General features: G+C 39.3%; 1 protein-coding gene across 1 annotated transcript in view; it reads left to right on the forward strand.

Moving 5' to 3' along the window:
- The window catches only part of CNTNAP2 (contactin associated protein 2), a 1,382,613-nt gene that overhangs the window by 596,747 nt on the left and 766,122 nt on the right, over positions 1-19,744 (forward strand). Inside the window, exon 11 of the mRNA XM_047837856.1 lies at positions 16,869-16,975. Coding sequence (XP_047693812.1) covers positions 16,869-16,975 — 107 coding nt within the window. The remainder of the gene's footprint in view (positions 1-16,868; positions 16,976-19,744) is intronic.

Genomic DNA, 19,744 nt, shown 5'->3' on the forward strand with positions numbered 1-19,744 from the left:
TTTGGTGATAGTATCCTACAAAACACTTGCAGTCATATCTTACTTTATAATCAAGGCAATTTTGAGAAAGGAAGAAAGTCTTGAAGAATTTTTTTTTCTTAAAAAAACTCCATAAGGCTTGGGGTGCCTGGGTGGCTCAGTCGGTTGAGCATCCCAAGTCTTGATTTTGGCTCAGGTTGTGATCCCAGGACCAAAATCTACAGACAGTTTCTGCACTGAGCTTGGATCCTGTTGGGATTCTCACTCCCTCTGCCCTTTCCCCTGCTCGTACACTCTCTCTCTCTCTCTCTCTCAAAATAAAAAAACAAACAAAACTCTATATGGCTAGATTTCCAAAGGTTTGAAATCCCTCAACTTTAAGTACAAAGTCTCTCTTCTCGGGAGACAGTTTTGCTCTGTCATTTTAATTCATACAAAATATACCTACATATATGCATAGATGTCCACATATATACATTGTTACAAATTCTATACCCATTCTATTCTGTTCTATTTTAATTGACAAAAAATCCATTCATTTAGTTTAAAATTACTTTTTATGTAGGAAATCTCCTTCCCTTGGATTTTTTTCCTATGAGGAGTAGAGATAAAAAAGAATCACAATACATTTTAAAGATTAAGAAAAAATAAGGTTTAGTGTTTCCATTTCTTGCGAGCAGTTTGTCTTTTGCTTAAGCAAAGAGGACTCTTATTTATAGAATATATTTTTAAAAAATCATTAGTTATCTAAGATTCTGGGTCCCTGCAAATTATAAACAAATACATACATACATATATACATACATACATACATACATAACAAGCAATATCTGTGCTACATAGATTTTTTTTAAAAAAAGGAAAAGAAAGTATATTCTGACCATCCTTAATTCTTGAGGTCACTAGTTTTCCAAGAGGGAAACAATTATTTGGTTGGTTGGTTGCTGTATTTTGGCCACATCATCAACCCTTCTTGGGCCTTTCTCTTTGGCTTGGACTGTTTCTTCTTTTAGGAAATATTCAGACATGCTTTTGTAAAACCTCAAAACTCTCCATGGTTTCATTATTATTTTTCTACTCTGTAGAAGAGATCATTAGTTCATTAAACTTTTAATAATGGTGATATAATTAATACCTGAGGGTAGTCCCAGAAATCAGATATAAACAATTTTTAAGTTGCTGCAAGCGATAAAAATCATAATGTAGATTTCCCCCCCCCCCCCCATTTGCCACTGAGTTAGGGTTTACCATGCCGAGAATATTACTCTTCAGTAGTGACATCCAGTTTGTCCACAATATTCTACAGTGATGGAAATACTTTATAATATTTTATATCTGTGCTGTCTAATTTTGTAGCCATTAGCCACTTGTGGCTACTGAGCCCTTGAAATGCGGCTAGGGCAACTGAGGAGCTGGATTTTTAAATTTTATTTAATCTTAAGGTGTTCACATTGGGCTAGTGGCTACCATACTGAAAAGCACAACTCTCTGGTTTATCGCTACGTTTCTGCATTTCTTCTGTCCTCTGTCCGTATTCTGTCTGAAAACTGAGGAAACTGTCTTGTACCCCTAATTCCATGATTCCCTTAGAAAAGCAGCTCTTGACTCCCATAATGACATTCTGATGAACCTGTGACCGTGTCACCTTACATAACAAAGGGACTTTGCAGGTGTGCGTAAATTAAGGATTGTGAGGGGGAGAGATTATCCTCCTTTACCTGCGCGTGCCCAGTGTAATCACTAGTATCCTTCTTAGAGGGAGGCTGCAAAGTCAGAGCTCAAGCCAAGATAGAGACCCGTAAGGACAGAAGCAGAGGTCAGAGGCCAGGGAGGAACCCCCTATGCAGCTGGCATTGAGGATGAAGGAGGAGAGCAGAGACAGGTGGACTGCCTTGGAGGCTGAAAGAGCAAGGAAGTGCGTTTCCAAAAGGAAAGCGATCCCGTGGACGCATTTTAAACTTTGGACCTCCAGAACTGCACAATAATAAATTTGTGTTGCTTTAAGCCGCTATGTTTGTAGTAACTTGCGGCAGCCGTGGGGAACTAACAGATGGCCCTAGAAAACCCCTTGTGCCCAAGACACCGGGCTGCGGTGAGACGGGTCTGTGTTGATGCTCCCCAGAGGGGGCTGGCACTGGACTGTAAATGCCCAGCAATAATGCAGGTGCACACCTGTTTTATAACATTGACGTCTAGGGTCGCCTCTAGACCTATGCCTCTGACACAGAGGGATGTGCGTGAGTACATTCTCCCTGCCACCTTCCCCATCACGGCATGTGGGCATCTCCTTCCCCGTGTGTCAGGGTGTGGGCAAGCACTGAGACCACAGAACTGCTCCCTTTCCACCCCACCCCCCCCTACCCGATCTATGACTGCATCGTTTGAAGAGACACCAGAAAGCCACCTTACTCATATTGTTTGATTTTGCTTTACATCGTGGTTTAAATTTTCCTTCAAACCAGCTTTAATTTTGAAGTTAATCGTGTTGAAGTTGAGCCTGGAGTGCACCGAGGCCAGCTGCACCCCATCAGGGAGGAACCAATGGTTCCTTAAAGGTCATTATTCTCTTAAAGGTTCATTATTTCTGCAGTATCATCCCCCTCTGTGGGTTTCAGCTACGAGGAAGTTGGCATTAACCCTGAGATCCCACCTCAGGCATCTGTCAATGCAACTGGGTCTACAGGGGGCTTTGGAATGGGATTTTACCTCCATTGTCCTATATCTGGTGAGGGCAGTAAAGCAGAAATTTTGATTTTTTTTTTTTTTTACTTAGTCAATTGCTTGCCTGAATACATTGACTTATTACTTTGGAGCAGAATTCTTGCTTGATTTTTTTTTTCATAGGGGGAGATTTCTATCATGGTGACATATCCTGAGTTAACCTCAATCCTGATAAGCCATAAACGAATTTCTAGATGTACGCAGAAGGGAAATGCTAAAAACTTGCACTTGGTTTTCAGTGTACAAATATAGATGGCAACTTGTCACTCCACTTGAAAAGGAAATACTTGTGAGATCTGCCTTGCAGTAGTGACAAAAATAATCAACACTAAAAAGATTAAATTAAATGCTCAGCAGTAAACTCAAGTTTAGGCTTGAGTAATTAGGTTTGGGAATACATTTTTGCAACTGAGGCATAAGCCCCTAAAAACCCATAGTTTATTAATTATCTGAAACAGTGAGAAAAACTTCATTGTTTCAGCATAAACATAATGCCATGACCGCTTGGAGAGAATAAAGCATGATCAAAAATCTCTAACCAGAAGCAAATTATCGTCTATCAATTTTTCTATAAGGCAATCAGACCACTTCTAAGTAAGATAATAAATCTGTAGAAATGAGCTGTTTGTAATTAGAATGAAGCATGCCAAATTATTTCATGACCATTTATAAAGTCAAGTGCCTGTTAATAAAACAGTTAGATTTTCATTGTTATTACTTCTTTTAAAATTATTTCCATTCAAGATGAATTATTTTCCTGAAAGTAGTCCAGCTTTGGGGGATTCCGAAATTTAATTATTCTGGTTTAAAAAAAGACGTAAGTGCTTCCATAATTTCCACTCTGCTTTATACTTGAAATGTTGAGTGAGGGCTCTTACTGGTTCCAAATCTATGAGTTGAATAACAGTCATTAGGGAATGACTTGGTTTTTGACTTACTATATATATTTTTTCTATTTCTAGTGAACTGAGGAATAGTAGAAGAATCTGTTTATTTTATAAATATAAAGCTCAACTTTACAGTGTTATAAAAAATAACTTTACAGTATCTATCGTAGAGCAGTACTTATGGTATCAGGATAGCCCTTCTGCCGAAACCTTGGTGCTATCTTGATTTCTTAACTTAAAAGTAGGTTAAAGACAGGGTACCTAATTGGGAAACAGAGGCAGGTAAGCGAGTGGAGAGTTAACTACTGGGAATATGTAAACAATATAACGTCTGCCAAATATTTAATGCCATTATTAGTCATATATGAAAATAATTAAAATATGTCTTACTTCTCCCAGTGCTGCTCGTCAGGTTTCGGCCATTAAAGATTCCTGCGATGTGTAATTTCCCATTCAATTAAAAACCTTCATACCTGCTCTTGCCCATCCTGTTCTGACATCCAGGAGCTCTTTCTTGGATTCTTAACTCTTACGCATCCTGCAAACACCTCAAGACCATACCCAGTGAGCTTCCCTGTGGATTAGCCACCCTACCACCACCATAGCTTCATATGCATTAACTACCTGTATTTCCTGGAGTATTTTTGGCCGCATCTCTATAGTAACAGTACAGTGTGTTGATTTTACCTATTCCCTTAGAATCCCCAGTGCTTCATATACTCCTAGAATAGTAGGTTCTCAATACTACCCAATAAGTATTCTTTCCATTTACAAACGGGATAAAATGTTGACCACTTCTCATTAGTTATTTCTGCAGTGAACCTTAAAATGCTGAAAAGCGTTTCATTTTCCAACCTCTGATTATGTCAGTCAGTTTACTCATACTGCTGAGTTCATTTTTTGGTTGCAATGTAAGTTCTCAAATACAGCCCGAAAGATGACAGCACGCTCAACGCGATACAAAGACAAATAGGACCCTCTTTAGCATTTTATTTTGGAACAAAATCGAACTAATGGGATAGTTATTCTACACCATGCTACCCAGGATTTGTATAAATGAGTTAAAGCCCTAAGTGAGTATAAATTCAAAATGATTTCTTTTTGTACTCTTGCTTAGCCATGTATTACCATGAATAGTGATAATAGCTGGTAATCAACCGGAGACTGTCTTGCAGTAAGCATATCAAAGGGAGAAGTAACAGTAATGAACATATTTATTTTGAAAGTGCTCAGTATACAGAAAAATTATAAGAAGATTATATTTAAATTACACATTGTTAAACAATCTTTACTAGGACAAAATATTAGACTGTGATGAACTATTTATTGATATCTATGAAATCAGATCTGAGTGCTGGAATCCTTGAACTCTTTTTAACATAAAAAGAAACAAGTGTGAACACTGGAAGATAGTGATGAAAGGTATCAATCTGAGAATTTCATCTCTGGCAAAAACAAGCTGTGAGACCTTTGGAAAACTGTTTAGTATGTTTGGCCACGATTGTGTGCATCTCCAAAGGCCGTGTTAAGAACAGGTTTGTGTTTTTGTGTGTTTTTTGTTTTGTTTTTTTTTTAACTTTTTATAACCTGAAAGTTCTTTGATTATTCTTGTGCTGGGACTTGCATGATAGATGAGGAGAAGTTCCTTGTGTGAGTTTCTTGAATTCAGTAATTCATCAACATGTATTTATTGAAGGCCTGCCACGTCTCAGGAGCTGATCCCGGTCTTACCAAGACAGCGGACCTAACGAAACATAGAATCCAGTTGTGACACAGTGAAATAATGACCAGATGAGATGAAATCGTATGTCATGGGACTGTTAACCCAGAATCCTCTGGCTTCTTAAAGGATAATCGCCTGCCTTCCCGCAAACAGTTTAAAATCCCCCCCCCACCTCCATTAGCGCATGTCTCCTCTCTTTACTCCTTAGAGAACCAAAATCTACATACAGCCTCTTTGCAAACAATATCTGTCACAAATTGCCTCTGACAGAAAGATTTCTAACCAGTTCAATTTACCAAACACTGCCTTCCACAGATGCTAACGTGTTTTCTAGAAAAAAAATACTAAGACAGTGAGGATAACAAGACCATAGCAATTGCTTAAATTGGCTACCACAAAATTTGTTTTGAATCAGCTGTAAAAATAATGTCAGAGATGTTCATGTTATTCTCTTCTTTGTAGAAATACAAAAAATTACATAAACATAGTACATCTATTTGGACTCAGGGGAAGAAAGAAGGAAGGGAAGGGAAGGGAAGGGAAGGAAGGAAGGAAGGAAGGAAGGAAGGAAGGAAGGAGGGAGGGAGGAAAGAAGGAAGGAAAGAAAGAAAGAAAGAAAGAGAAGTGTAAGAACCAGACATTAGAAAAAGATGTGCCCAGACACTCAAATAGTTTGAAGACAATAAAATACATGCTCTGTTTTTTCTTTGACTGTTTCTTCAGGGGTAAGAATTCTTTATCTATATATTACATACTTCCTAAAGTTCTCTAGTTTGCAACTATGATTCTCCATTGTAACTTAGGACAATTACGTGGTATTTAAAAAGTTCTAGACCTGGGGCGCCTGGGTGGTGCAGTCGGTTAAGCGTCCGACTCCAGCCAGGTCACGATCTCGCGGTCCGTGAGTTCGAGCCCCGCGTCAGGCTCTGGGCTGATGGCTCAGAGCCTGGAGCCTGTTGCCGATTCTGTGTCTCCCTCTCTCTCTGCCCCTCCCCCGTTCATGCTCTGTCTCTCTCTGTCCCAAAAAAAATAAAATAAAAAACGTTGAAAAAAAAATTTTTTAAGTTCTAGACCAGCATCTGTGCCCAAGTCCAGACTATGCCATAAATATGCTCTGTGACCTTGATTGAGCTTGCTAATTTCACTCAATTTCCAGTTTTTAGCTTCTTCATTTATGAATTAAGGGGATTAAACCAGGAGCTCAATTACTCTTTCTAGCTTTAAACTTTTACCATTCTATTTCAGTGGTTTTGAATTTTCTTTGAACCCAGAAGCACACAGATGTGAATTTTAGAATTAAACAAAAAACTGAAACAAAGCAACAACAAAAAAAACAGCAATGCGCACGCTCGCGCGCACACACACACACACACGTTATGATCATTTCATATCATCATAATCATAATCGGTTATTAAGAGAAAAAATTAAAAGATCTTCAACACCGTTAGTAGAAGTGGATATTACTTTATATTTCTGAGACCACACACACAATCTGCGTGGCAAAGAAGCTTTATTATAATGATTCTCCCCTAATAGGTACTTCATTTGAAGGTTTTGTTTTTTATTTTTGTTTTTTTGTTTTTTTTTTTTGCTATCCACAGCTGTTTTAAATTATAGTGGTGACAACAGTTCCTTCTAAAGATTGTATATATATGAATAGTTTCCTCTTGTAGGGAGATTTTAAGTTCATTTCTAGACTGCTTACTTGAAAACATTAGAACCTATATGTGTGATACTAATTTGTTCCACTCAAGTGCAAAGTGATGGGTTTCATACCAGTGTTTGAGCAGCGTCTAATCTTTATGACTCTATCATTTTAAAATTTATCAGATCCTCTGGTTTGACAAGATTAGATCTAGTTTTCAAAGTCTTGGACCAAATTTCTGTGTGTCTTAGGAATAAATACCTGAGTAGTCTGTATTCCAAAGTCACAGGAGACTTTATTTAATAAATTATCTAATAATGGAATCTCTTCCTTGGTTCAGTTCTTCACTAGTGCTTTCCTTTTTGGGAAGGAGGCGTGGGACAAATATTATTGAGTCTCCTGGATACAAGGTCAACATTGGATAGACGTGTTTTTAGTTACTTTGAGTAGAGTTGACACACATTAATTTTGGTATACAACGTAGTGAGTCCGCTTCTCTGTATGATACGCTCTGCTTACACGTATAGCTCCCACCTGTCACCAAACAACACTATTACAATAGCGTTGACTGTATTCCCTGTCCTGTACCTTTTATTCCATGAGTCATTCAGTCCACAACTAGTATCCTGTGTCTCCCACTTGCCTTCAGCCATTTTGCCCACCCCCCACCCCCCTTCCCTCTGGCAACCATCAGTTTGTTCTCTGTGTTTATAGGTCTGATTCTGCTTTTTGTTTGTTTTGAATACACATTTTTAAAAAGTTAATCTTATTTGGCTTTGTGTGTGTGTGTGTGTGTGTGTGTGTGTGTGTGTGTGTGTGTGTATGTAGCATAAGTGAAAACATTGCCATATTGATATCTGGAGAACAAGGATCTATTAATCACACATTTCTGCCTTGGGTGGATATTTTTTTTTTCTTTAAGTGAATGTATCCTACATTGGCTTTTAGAAGCCATGTGTCTCTATTTTTTAGAATACTGGTTTCATCACGTATGATATTTTTGAAGCCTGACTACACTAAAAATAGGACGTTTTAAATGTTCTTCATTAGCGAATATTTGGGAGATCAGAATGCGATGATGCCCATCTAAAGGGATGTTTTCAGTTTGATTTCAGAATTGTAACAAGTGGTGAACCAATTAAAAAGACATTGCACCTCAAATACTATATTTTTGTGCACATTTTTCTAATTTGTTAAACTTATGTCATTTTTTTTAAATGATGAAACTGCCTGTATGCCTTTGGCTTGTTATACTCTGTAAGTATAAACTGTAAAATAATTTCACTATTGGTTTCATGGTGATTTTGTTAATAATATCACTTCCTTTAAAATATTTAATCATGCTGGGATGCCTGGGTGGCTCAGTCAGTTAAGCATCCAGCTCCTAGTTTTGGCTCAGGTTATGATCTCATGGTTTGGGAGTTCAATTCCCATGTCAGGCTCTGTGCTGACAGCTCGGAGCCTGGAGCCTGCTTCAGATTCTGTGTCCCCCCTCTCTCTCTGCCCCTCCCCTGCTTGCTCTCTCTCTCTCCTCTCTCTCTCTCAGTATAAATAAAAATAAACTTTAAAAAATATTTAATCATCCTAAATTCATAAAAAATAATTTTACAGTATCCTATAAAAGTTATTCATGCTATCTTTTCTTAATAAAAGAAACCTATAAACTTATGGGGTTTCATTCTTCCATTAGCCATTATTTTATTATTATTTTGATGTTTCTTGATTTTGATATTTCTTGATATTGATTGACTTGTCAAAATACTGTCTTTGCTTGACCACTGGGCTTTGCCAAGTTTGGGTTTGCATTCTAATAGTTATATCAATATATAAAGACTTCACTCATTTTTTAGATTAAAGGGCTTATGTTGGGTATGTGTTTCCTTCATATACAAATAAGATGGCATTCTGGTATAGGTGGAGATTATGTAAATCCTTTGGCCAGACAGTTTGACTTTTTGTATAATGATATTATGTTTACGTGATAGATTTGAGAGAAATGGACCAGATAATCCAAAACTCACTTAGAGTGCAGCAGTCTGAGACATTCTCTATGTCCGCATTCATATGCTATCAAAATGGTACTGAAAGCCATTTTCAACTATCTAAGTGGCCTGATAATTCACTTATTCAAAATACAGTCAATAATTATTTAATGAGTACCTACTCGATGCCAGACAGAATTCTAGGCAATGGATAAAGAGTGGTCAAGAGACATAGTCCCTGCCATCAGGGAAAGCATAGTTCCATAAAGAAGCCTGGCAGGAAAGAAACCGACGCATATTTAATTAGAACTTGCGATAGATCAAAAAGAGAGTGTCAGGTGGTGGTAAGTACTTCATATTGGAAGGTCAGAGGAGACCCCTGAAGGTAAGAACTGAGGAAAACAAAAGAACCTTTTCTGTGACGGCTAGGGAAAAATACGCGTTAGAAAAGAGGGAATGTGTGCGTAAAGGTGTAAAGGAAAGAGTTTGAGCCACTGGTGACTCAAAGGAGGGCAGGTGTCCCGAGAACATGGCGGGAGGAAGAGGAGTGGGAGATGATGGCCACAGAGAAGCAGGCAGAGGGGACTGTGCAGAGACGGACCAGTGCTCCAACATTCCCCAGGTGAGACGAGAGTCCATCAGAGGCTTTCAAGAGTGGTGTGATATAATGCGGAAGTTCACTCTGGCCTTTCGCTGAGAATAATTTAAAGCAAGGCAAGAATGGAAAAGGGCAGGCGGATGACTAGGGAGGCATTGTGATCCAGGGAGAAGTGATGGTGGGTTGAATGAGTGAGTAGAAACACAGAAAGTGGATAAATTTCGGGCAAGCTTTTGAATGTTAATTCACAAAGCTTTGCTGATGTCTGCTGTAGAAGTAGTAGAAAGGTGGCTGTGAAGAATAACTTCAGGTTTTCTGAGATGAGCGACCACGTACCTGGTGGTGCCATTAGCTGAGACGAGATTGAACGGGAGAGTGAGAAGGTGGGGGAGTACCCTGACCTCCTTTGTGATGCCTCTTACACGTCCGAGGGGCTGCTGTCGAGGAGCTGGTCAGATACACAGGTCTGAAGCTTTCCGTGGAAGTCTGAACCAGCGATAGAAGCTTGGAGCCACCCTAGGCAGAACCCAGGACTGAGCCCTGAGGACGTCAACACTTAACAGGCAGCGCGGTTAAGGTGGGGACAGGAAACATTTGAGCAGATGGTCCAGGGCTGGTATGTTATCCAGGAACTAGACTCCTTAAAATTTTCCTTTCTTGTCCTCATGTGTTCACAGACGCCTGTTCCAGGTCTCACCATCCTAGGGTCATTTTAGGAAGGAGATCAGGAGTAACCGAAAAGCAAGAATAATGCGTGCCCTTTCCCTTTTGGGGCTTAACCCAGACAGTGCATACATCGATCAAGCTTAGTCACAGACCCCCTAAATTAAAAGGAGCCTGGAAAATGGTATCTTTACCTGGATGGCTCTGTGTCAAGACACAAATTCTGTCGCTGTAAAAGCAGGGGGTCAAAGATTTTGGAGAACAATGTGCACTAGAGGTCGATGACCTCATTAAGAAGCCTGGTTTTTTACTTTTTTTTTTGTCTCCTGGAGACTGGGCTAGTCTCCCTTCAAAAGCACATGGCCACATGAAAGACAGAAGATACCTGAACAAGATAACAGTTACCGTAGGAAGCAAGAAAGAGGAAAGGGCTGTTGGCCAGACATCCACAACTTTCTGCTGTAATCCTCAACGTGGATGCAAGCTTTCTGCTCTGGCCAAACTCAACAATTCATTAATCTATGGCCACGTTTTGTATTTACTCATGCTGGTACAAGCTTTGGCTTTCCCTCCATGTAGAAAGTTTCTCCTCCTCCTCTCGGGCTCATCTGAATCTGTGCTTTCTTCAGAGATTAACTTTTCCATAAATCTCAGTATACTCATAGAATAGTGGTATATTATCTTAATTCGGTACCAATATTTTTAATATCAGACATAGATAGAGACCTGACTTGCCAATTACATTGTGATGAATAAATACAATTTCTTGAGGATGAAACTGCCTTTATTCTTTGTTTCCCCAGAGTTTGTTTTAGAGTGTCCTGACTCATTAAAAAGAGCTTACTGCTGTTTACCTAGGTTGAATACAAATGGACCTGGAAGGTGAAGGAACTGATGATCTTACTGGTCTCTCTTCGTGTGAGCCTGTGATCTCTTAAAAGACGTTTTATTCATGAATCATTGCGGAATACGTTGTAAAATTATAACTCAAAGTAAATTAACAAAGTAAAATAAAGTGGACTCAGGTTTATTACAATAGAAATGACTTTTAAGGTGCTTCTATAGTAAGGCTACAATTGATGGATATGGCTAGTCTAGAAATGTGTAATTGTTGGAAAGATGCGGACCAAATATGCTTGATTATTCTTAATGGAAACTTTGGGCATAATGTAGGAGGCATAATAAATATTTCTACATTTAAATATTTCCATAAATAAATGCTTGTTGAAGTAGCACCATCAATATAACATTAGGTTTTCTGGTCGTACAGCTATAAAATTAAGTTATGTAGCAATGAAATACTAAATTAGTTGCTGGAATTATGATTACTTCTCTATATAATTTCAGTTTGAACAGGAAAAAATGTAAGGCAGTGATATATACTCCACAGAGAGTATGCCTTCAACTAGAATTGAAATCTAATTAGTGTGAAAATACAAGTACTAAAATATTGTTGAGATCAATATTAAAGGTAATGCAGAAGAAAACTCTGCCATGATTGTGGAAATAGCTCTGAGAGCCAGGAGTATAAAAAACAGCATTTCAGCAAGCAAACTTTCTAAATGAATTGCCTGTCTTGATGAACAGATATGAAATTCTGCACCAAGATGAAAGAAAAAAATAAAATTCAGGAGGTAATTTATACTGGGATGGCAATTTATAAATCGCTCTAAATATTTTCCAGTAGTTCACAAAATAACCTATACCCTGACCTGAAGTTTTCTTTTCTGAAGTTTAGAACAAGGCATATATAATGTCCCGGGATAAAATTTGTACTAATCTGAAAGCAAATGACATACTGCAGAACTGGCCCCTGTCCCATAACTAAGCAGGTGGGGGATCTCAGCTGACACAGAAGGAGAATACGGAACTTAATTTTCAGGTCAAATGAAACTGCCTTTATATTCAGTGATCACTTTCTAGGAGTCATATGGGGTCTAAACTCGGGTTCCGAAATGATTAAACCGACTACATGAGATTAGGAGATGATTATGTTGTTACTCTGAGTGGACAAGTGGCCTGATACATCAAATTGGCCTCTCCCATTTGCTGTCTCTCCCCCACGCCCTCCCTCCTGGGGCTGCTGCTTCTCTCCTCCAGATTCTTCCTTGAGCCCCTAGGGAGGAGGGACTAAATGCCCTGGAGTTTTTTAATTCCCAGTGAGATCCTCTGACTACCTGCCTGAGCAGCCCTGGAAAGCAGGTTAGAAAGACAGGATCTCAGACTCCATCCCAGACTTAAAAAATCAGAATTTTCATTGTAACCAGATTTTCAAGTGACTCCTATATGCACGAACATTTGAGAACTTTTGTGTACCAGTAGTTCAGGATGTTAGTAACAGCAAGCCGTTCTGAAAAACCCTCCACTGTTAATCATTATTTGGTATTGTGCGAACACATTTCAGAAAACCACTGTGTGTTTTTTATATTGGGTTCTTAATAATAACTATTAAGCACCGTAGAAAAAGAAAAGAAAACACTTTCGAAGTCCTTTGAAGACTACCATTGCATTCCATGATGCTGTCAGATTGACATTCTTTTCGATTTGAAATAAACTTTCTTCTGCTGTCTCTGTTAAAGTAGTATCCACAGAAGGGAGCCGTGACAAACAAACCTGGAACCATTTGCAGTTTCTTCTATCTGCGAATACCATTTTTTCTCAATGCTTTCCCATTAAAATCGAGTATAGAAATAAAAGAGATACTCAGGGTAAAATAAAACTACAACTGTCATCCATAACCCTAGACAGGATTGTTGCATCCATCCAAACAGCCACTTCGTCCGTAGTGATGGATTTTAGAGTAAGTAATCGTTATACATTTCAAGTTTCAAAGGTTAGCTTTTGTTCGTTTTCCATATCGTGGTATAAGTCACTTTTATTTGAAAAAAAAATGCCTTCTGCTTCTGAAGCATTTTGGAAAGCATTGCTATGACTGGAGGGATGATTCAAGCTGGAAGAGTCTCGGGGACAGAAATAATTGGATGCATCACTTCCTCTGGAGCCCTTTGATCACAGCAAATTGACACTCGCCAACTTGTCCCATGCAGGGTCCTGATACTGCCCCCAAGTAGCTGTCCCGTAACCACAGTGGGGCCACTGGGACTCTCATTTGTTGCAAATCAAACTTCCAACCTAGGACAAGCCATGAAACAAACTCTACATGTAACAGTTACCTCAAGCAAGAGTCTGGATGTAAGACTAAAATCATATATAACACCAATCCATAGTTCTCCCAGTAAAAGAGATGTTTCCTCCAAACTTACTTCTGTCCCTTGGTGTAACTTCACATTCGGCACCTTCATCCATTGCTTCGGTCAGTGGCCAGCAGGCATTTTCTGGGTAGATGAGGCACCTCGTCATGCTGAGTCATAAGATGAAAATCCCTAACTGCAGAATCTCACGTTTTACAAGAGACAAGATGTTCAAACAATTACTAACCAATGTGATAATGGTGCATAGGACCTCTGCAAATGGTCTTGTGGGAGCATGGGAGAAGAAATAAACAGGAAGTGGGAGACTAGTTTCATTCATATTTTGTTTTGCTTGGTGACTGGCCCTAAAATTTTTGTTTTAAATATAGTGGTAAAGTATTAGGGTTTGAAATTACATTTGAGTCAATTTGTTTGGAAATAAAACATCTCTCACCATCAAGAACTAAATGCCAGGGGCACCTGGGTGGCTCAGTCGGTTAAGCATCTGACTCTGGATCTCCGCTCAGGTCACGATCTCACAGTTGGAGCCCTGTGTAGGGCTCTGTGCTGATGGTGTGGAGCTCGCTTGGGGATTCTGTCTCTCCTTCTCTCTGCCCCTCCCTAGCTTGTGCGCTCTCTTTCTCCTCCTCTCCCCCCCTCTCTCAAAATAAATAAAACTTAATGTTTTTTCTTTAAAAAAAAAAAAAAGAAAAGAACTAAATGCCAGTACCAGCAAAAGGATACTATCTGTTTAAAAAATGCAAATTGTAAGGAACAGACATTACCAAATGAGATATTAAAACCCCATTTAAATAAGAGACCACTTTTAAAGAAATCTTTAATACTGAATTTTAGGAGCATTCAGTCAGTCTCACTTGATGGTTATACACTTCACGTGTGTGTTTAAGTACATGGTAGTCTTTTTTATCATTGAGAGGTGGCTTCTCTGCTTTGTGTGTTATTTAGAGCACATTGAGATTCCGAGCTGGCTTTGCTTTGCAACTCAGTACACTTCTGCATCACTTCCTCCTGAATTAATTGATATAATGACCTGATGTAAATTACTTTCACTATTAGACTGAGCTAATATTAACCCACAACCATTTAGAAAGTAAATATACCACACAAAGCCATATACACACTGAATTCCAAAATTAAGTACCAAGGATGTTTCTTTAGTTTTCATAATTTTTGAGTGTTTATCCCATTGCTTTCTCTCATGATCTGGAGAATCGGGGCCTCTTCAGAGGCCCATGCCATGCCTCGGTGCCTGCGAGGGTACAGGAGGGCACAGTTCTCTGTGTCATCGCTTTCTCACTCTCTGCTGGGAAAATTTTCAGCATGTTATTATAAAAATGCAGTGAAATGCTTTAAACTTCATATTTATTTATATTCTACCCATAGCTACTCTAATGTCCATATTTCTATAGCATTTCCGATTCCTTTTATATCCACTAAATTCTGCCTCGCGTTGTATTTTGTGTGAATCCTATTCCCCACCTCCACCTAGGTCATAAGGTCTTTGGAGAGGGACCCTCCTTAAAGCCTTGCAAACACCAAGCCCAAATTCATTTGAAATACAAGTGCCTTTTAAGGTGGACCGAATTTTCCACACCCACCCTTCCCCCATGGTAATCCAGCATTTTTTGCTTCTGTTGTATTTTCCCCAGCAATGCTCTTTCTCTCAGTTCTCTTATAATCTTGTCTGTTCATTGAGGCTCTACCTAAAAGCTTTATATTGCGCCCCAAATCGACATATGATCCCTCATGTAAAACTCCACCATGCATCGTTTGCCCTGCACTATGGCACTTTTCATTTCCATCTTACATTATAGTTTTCATATATACAATATATTTACTTTTATGGGCTGTGAGTTCTTGAAATCTTAATTGCCTTCTATTCCCATGTGCTATGCACATAGCAAGTGTTCAGTGAATGTGTGTTGCATCACTAGAGGTTTGCAAAGAGTTGTAGGGGACCACGTTCCTACATAAGAATGGGAGGCTCAATGCCAGATGGAATTATGCCTGCTGTGGGTTTAGGCATGACTGAGGCTAAATCAAGAATGGGGGGATGCTGTCTCTGAGACCAGCCCTATCAAATTTCACAGCAGGAAGCTACCAGGGCATTATGACTCAGGGGTCCCATGCAGTGTGGGTCCCTCTCAGTCCATTGCCTGTGATCCATTATGGTAGATTCTACTGTTTTAACCTGGGTAGACATTTCCGTTTTAGACAGTTTCTTATTAAAATCTTGAAATCTTTTGTGAATGGTAATACGGAGTAATGCCTTTGTTATCTGTGAGCATCTTAACCAGAATTACAAAGAATCAGGTTTTTGGGAAGTTGAAGAAAAGAATTGGTGGGAAGAATAAGGCAGTAGGACCAGGAGGAAGTAAAGAGTCTGCTATTGAAACAGGAGTGTTTCTGAACAGGTTTCAACCTCACTGTAGTGAGAATACAGGCAAGCTAGGAAATTATGCCCTCGATGTTGCAGTCCAAATATTTGTAGCTCCCCTATGCTGTCCCTCTATTTCCTGCCTGTTAGTTATCTAGTCTATGCATATTACCTCCATGCCTTACAGCTACTTATAGGGTAGGTAAAATTACTCCGTATTTCAAAAGAGAAATTGATATTAAGAAAGGTTAAGGGCGCCTGGGTGGCTCAGTCGGTTAAGCGTCCGACTTCAGCTCAGGTCATGATCTTGTGGTCTGTGAGTTTGAGCCCTAGTCACGTTCTGTGCTGACAGCTCAGAGCCTGGAGCCTGCTTTCGATTCTGTGTCTCCCCGTCTCTCTACGCCTACCCCACTTGTGCTCTCTCTCTCTCAAAAAATAAACAAACATTAAAAGTAAAAGGTTAACTTACGTAGCCACAACTGGCTCTATCATAAATAGAAAGACAAAGATTTCAACATGAAACCCACATTTTCCCCTATATTATGCTTGATGTTTTGGATACGTGGCTTTCATTCACCAGCTGGACACAGGGGGAGAAGTACAGAAGAGTTAGCAATCTTTTCTGGCTGTTGCCATGGCATTTTTTCAAAAACTCAAACTGCTATGAAAAACTCAAGTGTCACCCCTTTCTGACTTGGTATTGGCCTTGATATGGAAGAAGACCAGAAACAAGATGGCTACCCTATCTTTCACCAGGAGGAAATCCAGCTAGTGACTTTTTTTGTGTGCAAAGGCAAAATAAAATGAATCTGTGCTATGCAAATGAGTCTCTCCACTGTTTGTTAATTTCTACTGTTTACTCAAAAAATGGGAAACACCAGGCTTGTGATACATCATCTTTTGTGCGCCTGGCACCTTCCATCATGGATCATATTAATCTGCTTAAACTAACAAGGATTAATTGCCTGGGTAAGTCAACCTGGCATTGAAATGATATATTGCCCAGACGGCTTGGAATTTGGCCACTCATAAATCTCATTCATGTGTTGGTTCATTTCTGTTTGTCTCTTTCTCTGACAGATGTGTGCCCAATCACTGCGAGCATGGCGGGAAGTGCTCGCAAACATGGCACAGCTTCCAGTGCGCTTGCGAGGAGACGGGGTATAGTGGAGCCACCTGCCACAACTGTGAGTGCCTCTCCCTCTCCCTCTGACCTTGTAATTGCACACAGACCCCGGGTCTTCTGCATGCACCCACTGGTCAGCTGCTTCTAAGGAACCCAGATTGTGTTGTCGCATCCTGACAACAGTTCCGAGTTGTCAAGATACATTCTCTCTTGCCTAATGACTCCAAAAAGAAGGACCCACGCGTCCAGTGTTCCGTAAACATGGTTGGGAAGGGAAGGCTGATCTTGGATTTGTCTCTGTGTGTCTAAGCCATGTCTGGATATTTTGGGAAATTGTGTTAGTGTAATGTATCTGACTGGATCCTCATTTATCAGTTCATCAGAGAGGCAGACACAGTATAATTTGAACCTTCAGTGTCTAGACAGGAGTCGTCTCATGCCCCGTCACAACTGTTTGGCCACATTTTTCAGATCAGAAAAATAAGAAAGTGGAATAAAGCCCATTAAGTTCTGTATCTAAAGCAAGAATCCAAGAAGGCAAGTTGTTTTTCTAGATATTAAAAGTAAAAAGCGGCACGTAAAATGACTAGTAAAACACAGATGTGCCTTGTGTTACATAATCACTTTATGCTGAAAAGTTAAAGATTAAATTTTTTTGTGATCCAAGAATATTTTTAAATGAATGTGAACTCTATATTTGCGACATTAATTTTCCAAAAATGCACGGCTATTTAGAAATCCCTTTTGGAAACAGATTTGGCATACAACGTATAGTTGAAAGAAGTCCATTGTCTGCAGTGTATGTGTGTGTGTGTGTGTGTGTGTGTGTGTGTGTGTGCATGCATGCGTAGGGAGAAAGGAAGCAGGGGAGAGAAAGAGATTCTGTCTTCTTCAGTCTCTTCCTAATATGCTGAAAAACTGAGAATCTAATATCTAAACCCTCTAATTACACAGACTTCTTTCATTTCACTTCATTTTTAGGAAACAATGACACAAATATCATCAGAGAAGAGTTCTAGTGTTAATAAAATGCAGTACAGCTCTCTGAGCCTTTCATATCATTACCTGTAGCAAAAGTTAGAAATTGTGTTCAGAATAGAAGACTTCAACAGAGAAAAATGTAATTTATTGTCTTGCGCTTACAATTGTGTTTAGAAAGTTGCTCAAAAACAAGAGACAAAAATGCTCCTAGAAAATTAACATTAACAGTAAGATATACAAGAAAATAAAAACAGATAGTAGGGCACCTGGGTGGCTTAGTCGGTTACGTGTCCAACTCTTGACTTTGGCTCAGGTCATGATTTCACAGTTCATAAGTTCAAGCCCCGCGTCGGGCTCTGCACTGACAGTGCGAAGTCTGCTTGGGATTCTCTCTCTCCCTCACTCTCTACCTCTCCCCTGTTCTTTCTCTCCCTCTGAAAATAAATAAATAAACCTGAAAAAAGATAGTAATTTGGTTATCATTAAAGTCTATATAGGTATATGGAAAAGTAATGAATAAAAAATGAAACTGATATTGAAAGTAGTTACAGTAAAGGAATTATATAACTGAAGTTGCCCCTTGCCAATCATGCCAAAATGTTAAGTTTCAGTCTGTGATATTCATTATTTGATAAGCAATGCTTGAGTTAGGTAACTTTGATACAACTATGCACATTCACTCCACCAAGTATAATTTATATAGTGTGACATATATACCACCATTAACTATAAGGGATCTTTTTCCTAAATATGAAAATTCTAACTAAAGACAAAGAACCAGAAATTGGTGGTGATGACAAGGGGTTCCTAACTCCAGTCACCATTTTGGTATTGAACTGGAAAGCAAGAGGCACCTGGGTGTCTCAGTCGGCTAAGCGTCCGACTTCGGCTCAGGTCATGATCTCACGGTTTGTGAGTTCGAGCCCTGCATCAGGCTCTGTGGTGACAGCTCAGAGCCTGGAGCCTGCTTCTGAGTCTGTGTCTCCTTTCTTTCTCAGTCTGTGTCCTCTTTCTCTGCCCCTCCCCCACTCGTGCTCTGTCTCTCTCAAAAATAAATAAACATTTTAAAAAAAGGAAATAATTTTTTTTTTCAACATTTATTTATTTTTGGGACAGAGAGAGACAGAGCATGAACAGGGGAGGGGCAGAGAGAGAGGGAGACACAGAATCGGAAACAGGCTCCAGGCTCTGAGCCATCAGCCCAGAGCCCGAAGCGGGGCTCGAACTCACAGACCGTGAGATCGTGACCTGGCTGAAGTCGGACGCTTAACCGACTGCGCCACCCAGGCGCCCCGGAAATAATTATTTTTATAGCTGTTTCCTTCATTTAAAGACACAGCAAAGAAAAAGAGATTTTAAAAATATTTAATTTGTTTTAAATTTAAATATAGGGTACAGGTTGGATAGTTGAGGTTTTCTTTGTTTGTTTGTTTTTAAAGAGTAATGACTCCAAGTATTCGAAATGTCCTGAGAGTATTTACATAAAAGAGGGAAATGATCTCCTCCCAGGTGCTCATTTCTACCTGTTCATTATTTCACTTTTGTATCTGTAAAAGTAGAGTCATTCTTTTAAACATAACCTGATCTCTGCTGGTCTTCTCTAAGTGAAACTGAAATCTTGAAAATCAAGTGTGCGCGTAGAGGTTAGAAGACCACCGTGCCTAATTAGAGAAGGTGGTCACTGACACTATTTTGTGGTGAAAAATATGTATTTTGTACTTCATTGAAGGCTATATGCTTCCAAATAAACTGAAAGGCTTGATTTATCTCTTAGTTACTCCCATGGATCCATTCAAAATCAGAAGGGTCTGGTCCAGCAAGAATAATGTAAAAATATATAGTATATGCC

Source organism: Prionailurus viverrinus, chromosome A2 (genome assembly GCF_022837055.1).
Source record: "Prionailurus viverrinus isolate Anna chromosome A2, UM_Priviv_1.0, whole genome shotgun sequence".
NCBI classification, from domain to species: domain Eukaryota; kingdom Metazoa; phylum Chordata; class Mammalia; order Carnivora; family Felidae; genus Prionailurus; species Prionailurus viverrinus.